The sequence below is a fragment of the Camponotus floridanus genome, unplaced genomic scaffold, assembly GCF_003227725.1.
Source record: "Camponotus floridanus strain SB8 unplaced genomic scaffold, Cflo_v7.5 scaffold5, whole genome shotgun sequence".
Taxonomy (NCBI): Eukaryota; Metazoa; Arthropoda; class Insecta; order Hymenoptera; family Formicidae; genus Camponotus; species Camponotus floridanus.
Window position 1 is genome coordinate 2,499,190 of NW_020229658.1, and position 5,971 is coordinate 2,505,160.

At 31.3% G+C, this 5,971-nt stretch overlaps 1 protein-coding gene across 3 annotated transcripts; it reads left to right on the top strand.

Annotated features, from left to right (window-relative positions):
* Positions 1-311: 311 nt before the first annotated feature.
* LOC105249902 (xylulose kinase) lies at positions 312-5,589 on the top strand. Of its 3 annotated transcripts, none has more exons than XM_025412421.1 (13): positions 312-440; positions 592-849; positions 2,428-2,510; positions 2,594-2,747; positions 2,862-3,041; positions 3,349-3,450; positions 3,914-4,045; positions 4,119-4,272; positions 4,386-4,530; positions 4,607-4,896; positions 4,973-5,070; positions 5,161-5,301; positions 5,455-5,589. In XM_025412421.1, the coding sequence occupies exons 2-13, from the start codon at positions 796-798 to the stop codon at positions 5,539-5,541; spliced, it is 1,620 nt and encodes a 539-aa protein (XP_025268206.1). In that variant the 5' UTR covers positions 312-440; positions 592-795; the 3' UTR covers positions 5,542-5,589. The 3 variants fall into 3 exon arrangements, with proteins under 3 accessions (XP_025268206.1, XP_025268205.1, XP_025268207.1); XM_025412420.1 differs by having other exon boundaries at positions 312-422; XM_025412422.1 differs by lacking the exon at positions 2,428-2,510 and having other exon boundaries at positions 312-849.
* The last annotated feature ends 382 nt before the right edge of the window (positions 5,590-5,971 follow it).

Sequence of the window (5,971 nt, forward strand, 5' to 3'; positions counted from 1 at the left end):
AGAAAATATTTCGGCAACGAGAAAATTATCAATAACACCGTGTTCAATCTTGATAAACAACATCGCGTTATTGTTAATATCTTACGTGGTTTATTATCATTCGCACAGTCACTTTGAGTAGTGACGTTTCACATATTAAAAATTCTCTCTCTACATAGTCAACCTTGGCGATATAAACAATACCGCGGTAATGTTGCTGACTTACGATCATTCGGTCAGTGACTCTCGAGCAGTGAGGTAGTGATGTGAGACGTTCCATATATTATCAAATTCTTTCGTTAAGAACGATAACATCATTCCTAACAAGGGTCACGCGTTGAATCTCGCGGAATGTAACATCAAAGTTCCGAGGACAGGGCCGAATTTGGGGGGGGGGGCAACAGGAGCTGAAGCCCAGGGGCCTCCACAACACAAATTTTTGAGTAAAATTTCTTAATTGGGTAAAATTTTCGAATGGTATACAACACTTACAAAGTCTATGTATATTGCTTGACCTTGTTATTTCGCAATAAATTATTTAAACAACGTAAAAATTTCTATTTGATTTTGGTTCAAAAATGGTTAGAGATCTCCACCTCTTCGTTGTCCCAGGGCCTCCACACCTTTAAATCCGATTCTGTCCGAGGATGCACGCAGGCCACGTATTCGCTCGCTTAATCTCTCAAGCATTAAAGTGACGCGTGGACACATCAAGCGCATCGAGTCGAGCGAGCTGTCAGCTGTCAGTCGCGTCTTTCTGTCATCGGTTCTATCACGAGCTCTGACCTTAATTTTACGTCGATTTACATCAGAAGCATGGAAGACTTGTCGACGGCAACGTACTTGGGTCTAGACCTAAGCACCCAGCAGGTATGTTTTGCGATGTATCTGTGTGTATTTCGAAAATGTACAATACGTAAAGATATAAATATATGTGGAATTGAAAGGCGTGAAAGTTGGGACTGTGAATGACGTTAATGCACAATTCAAACATAAATTCACGAGCAGAAAATATGTAATCTGTTAAGTCTCTTTTCAGATACCTTTGAAAATTTGAGTTGTAATTATATTAAAATGCACATAATTGTTTACATTATTTACGAGAGATTATAAGCGAATTGTAACAATATGCGACAATGCACTCGTGCATTGAAAGGTGACCACGTGGGTATACATATATGTATATAAAACAGTACAATATTTTATATCTTATTCTAACAATCGAAAACCTTACGAGATAACATCTGTGTTGCTCACATTTGCACATGCTTATTTTGAGAGGTTTTATCACTAGGAGTTTATTACGAGATAAAACGATGTGTGGAATATTTTGTTGCGAGATAATTTTTACTCACAACAATGGATGTAGACGAAATAATGAGACGACGTAAGATAATACGTAATGTAAGATCTTTTTCTACATCTACAGCATTTAAAATTATATCAGTTTCCTGAGGAAAGAAAATCTTTTATGGAAAGTAATCGTGAATGAATTTTTCATTAAGTTCGTGATATCTGATTTTACGGAATATTATTTATTATATGCAAATCTCGCATTTTCCAGAAAGATATCATATCGAATGTTACTGGAAAAAATAAGATACGATGAAATTTCGATATTGATTACCTGTGAGAAATTGTGAACTGTTTTTGGAGAATATTTATATCTTTTATTACAGCATTCACATATATTTTATTTGTGATTTTTTTTCCTTTGATTACTATACAATTCAATTATCGATTACTTATTATTTCGTCTTCCATCTTTCTATTCACTTTGAGAGTGATAACCTTACAAAGTATGTTTATGAATTTCATTATCTTCAAACAGCGATGATCTAAAAGTTCTTTCTACGCGCATTTATTACGCATTTCATAAAGTGTGTTAATACAATGATAGTTTCACACGTTAAACACGAGCGAATGTCGAAACGTCACAAGAGCCACTTTGATTGCCGGGTCACTTTTATCTAATGAGATAACATACGAATTATTAGCTGATATGCGCGAAGGAAACATATTTACAAAATGCAACGAGATATAGAAATATTGAGCTGATATCATTGGAGCACTTTTGATGCGTGTACATTGGAGTAAAAATTTTACGTTGCATTAGGGGCGATAATATATATATATATATATATATATATATATATATATATATATATAACATGTTTCTGTCAGATATTATTATATTATAATCATACATTATTATCGTCTTAAACGTGTAAAGAATTTTCAGATTTTCTTAATTATTTTGCGTTCATATTAAATGGATCATTATTAAATAAATTAATTAAATTAAACTAATTATTAGATAAAAATTTATAGACCAAAGAATAAATAAAAATAATGGCACGTGTAAAACATAATTATGTAAATTTTTGAAAAAAGGAGGATATTTTCGAAAATATTTTAAATGTTGAATTTGCGTTGATTCAATTTCAGCTGAAAGCAGTAGTAATCGATGATAATCTAGTCGTCCTTCACGAGACTAGTATACAGTTTGATAATGATCTACCGGAATTTAGGTATTCTTAAAGAAAATTGAATAAAATTGTAATTCTCTACATTTTATCTTGTAATACATGAGTACTTGAATATTATATTGTAGGACTTACGGAGGAGTTATACAGAAGAAAGAGGAACCGCATGTCGTGGTAGCTCCTTCTTTAATGTGGGTTAAAGCCTTAGATATGATACTTGACAAATTACGTGTTTGCGGTGTCGATTTTAGTAAAGTGGTAGCCATCTCTGGATGTGCGCAGGTAATGCGGCTATGTATATATATATTACTTCCCAATTATATCGATTATTTTAAAAATATACCATAAATGCATCTTTATGTAAGATACTACTTTTCACATTTCTATGGTTCTTAGCAACACGGTACGATTTATTGGGGCAAAGGTAGCCAAAGTCGGTTGCAGCGTTTAAATCCCACAAAATTCTTATACGAACAATTTGCTACATCCTTTTCCGTTACTCATTCGCCTGTATGGATGGATTCCAGTACGTCGAAAGAATGTAGCGTTTTGGAGGAGATCGTAGGTGGTCCTCACGTAAGCATCCTTGTTTATATATCTGTCGAATATATAATGATAAATTAAGACAAATATACACGAATCTTTAATCCAATATATGTTAAAGTTTATAATGAACGCGTACGTTTATGGTTTAACGTTAGCTTTCACGAGAATTTATTTCTGTGATGTAAAATATCGTAAACGATTAATGCTATTATCATGCTTAATTGATGCTATAATCATGCAAGAATGGATTGGCTAAATAATTGAAGTTATCTTAGACTTAGTATACACACGAGTTCTATAGATCAATAATATTTATTCATGCAGCGTGTGATTTCAGAAATTAGCGGAAATAACGGGTTCGCGAGCGTACGAGAGATTTTCGGGACCGCAGATAGCGAAAATAGCACGCACGAAGCCGGAAGCCTACTGTAACACTGAGGTATTACCTACTAAAAACTCGTGGCTTCCTTCGAAAAAATGAGAACGGTAATTGACCGAGGTATTCGTTACGTATGGTTATACTGATTGAATTGTATTACAATAGTGTGTTTCGCTTTCGAATGTATCAATGATAATTTTATAAAGTATGTCAAATATAAAAAGTATTTATAACATTTATTGATCGGGAATTTGCTATTAATTGATTTCTTGTTCTTGATCAGTGTTGTACATTTTTATTTACTTATTTTTTTAATATTTACTATTTATTTCACGGTTTTAGTAAAAATTTATAATCTAAAAATTTTTGTGACATAATCGTGTGACATAATATCGTGTGTTGTCGTGTGATTTAACGTTTCCAATTATATCTCGATGATCAAAACTATGCATCATGCGCTTTGTGCTGCTCTTAAAATGTATCAAATTGAATGTTATTTTATGTACGTGCTGTTTTCTTTTAGAGAATCTTGTTGGTGAGCAATTTTCTCGCCTCTTTGTTCCTGGGCGATTATGCACCTATCGATTGGTCTGATGGTTCGGGTATGAATTTGCTAAATATTCATACGAAAGATTGGGATGATCTATTATTGGAGGTAAAATGACGTTATATATACGCTTGTACATATGTTTCATTTTTGCCGTCACTATATATCATATATTTGATAGACTTGCGCATCAGGACTAAGAGAAAAATTAGGTAAACCTGTTTCATCATGCAGTGATATCGGTTCTATATCGCCTTATTTCGTGAAAAGATTTGATTTTAAAGAAAAATGTAGAATAATTGCGTTTACCGGAGATACTCCAGAATCCTTGGTAGGTATGTAATATTATCCATATATATATTTAGAAATATGTTTCATTATAATGCAACGTAGAGATGTAGTAGATGCTGTAGGATGCTATTATACTCATGACAAAAATAATACCTAGGTATGAGGTTAAAAGAGGGTGATATCGCTTGCAGTTTGGGTACGAGCGATGTTTTATTCTTGTGGCTAAACGAACCAAAGACTGTAATGGCTGGACATATATTGTGCAATCCGATAGATAATCAGGCTTATATGGGATTGCTTGGGTATTTTTTGTCTTTATATTAATAATGTACAAGCGATAATTATTTTATATAAATAAATGATAATTGTTTTGTACAGTTCTACGAACGGTTCTTTAACGCGCGAAAGAATACGAAACGAGGTTGCTCAAGATAGCTGGCAAATATTTAATGAATTATTAGAAAGCACGCCTCGAGGAAATTTCGGCAACTTTGCATTATATTTTGATAAACAAGAGATCCTGCCTTTTGTCATCGGTGATTATAGATATAATAAAGCCAATGATGAAATCTCTCGATATAGTTCGAAAGAAGTAGAAGTGAGAGCATTGATTGAAGGTCAATTTGTCGCAAAAAGAGCATATGCTGAAGATTTTGGACTTGTCATCGGCAAGTATTTTTTGACAAATGATTTTTTTCACATTCTTATTTTGCAAATATTTCTGATATTCTTTCTTTTGTATAGGATCTAATACACGAATTATCGCAACGGGAGGTGCATCTGTGAATAAAGCTATATTGCAAGTACTTTCCGATGTGTTTAATTCGCCAGTATATATCTCGGTAAATATAATGTGTGATAATTGTTAGCATTAATATTAAAATTTAATACATGAAAATATTAAATTTTTATAACTTTTTTTTATTCAATAGGAAGCAGTTAATTCGGCTATGATGGGTGCGGCATATCAAGCCAAGTATGGTTTATTTCACAATAATTGTAGTTTTGATGAAATTACACGTTGTTTGCCAGAACCGACACCTGTATGTCAACCTCATGATGATGCCGAATCCGTAAGTAAAATCAATTTTTAAGAACTTTTTTTTTATTATTACAATTGATAATGTATTATATTTTATGCTTTTATAGATTTATAATTATAGATTTATAATTTTATAGATTTATAATTTTAGATTATAGATCTTATAGATTTATATATTTTTTAGATTTATAAACCTATGACGATACGTTATCGTAAGATTGTAGATCAAATATTAAAGAAGAAAAACGAACAAAAAAGCAAATGTAAATAACAACATTGTATAAACCAAAATATTTTCTAAAGAAAAATATATCTTTTATACCTTTATATTATATTATATTTATATTTTAAAAACAAAATGAATATATTCTAAAAAAATATGTATAAAGTAACTATAAATGCATTTATTTTTTTAAATTATGTTAGCTATTTACTATTTGGTTTAAACTTAGTAATTTTAAAAGTTAATATTACCTGTATTAGCTAAGTAAGTTTTATTCTAATTATTGTACGAAGACAACACAAGATTAAAATTATATTACAATTTAAGTTTCGCTATTCTATAAAAAATGGAGCTTAAAAATTATAATAAAATCATATTTAAAATATACTATTTATTGCATTTATAAGTTATATATTTTTTTTACCTTGTTTCTAGCGAGGAATTGTTGCTCTGAAATTAATGAGTCTTCAGTTCTCTC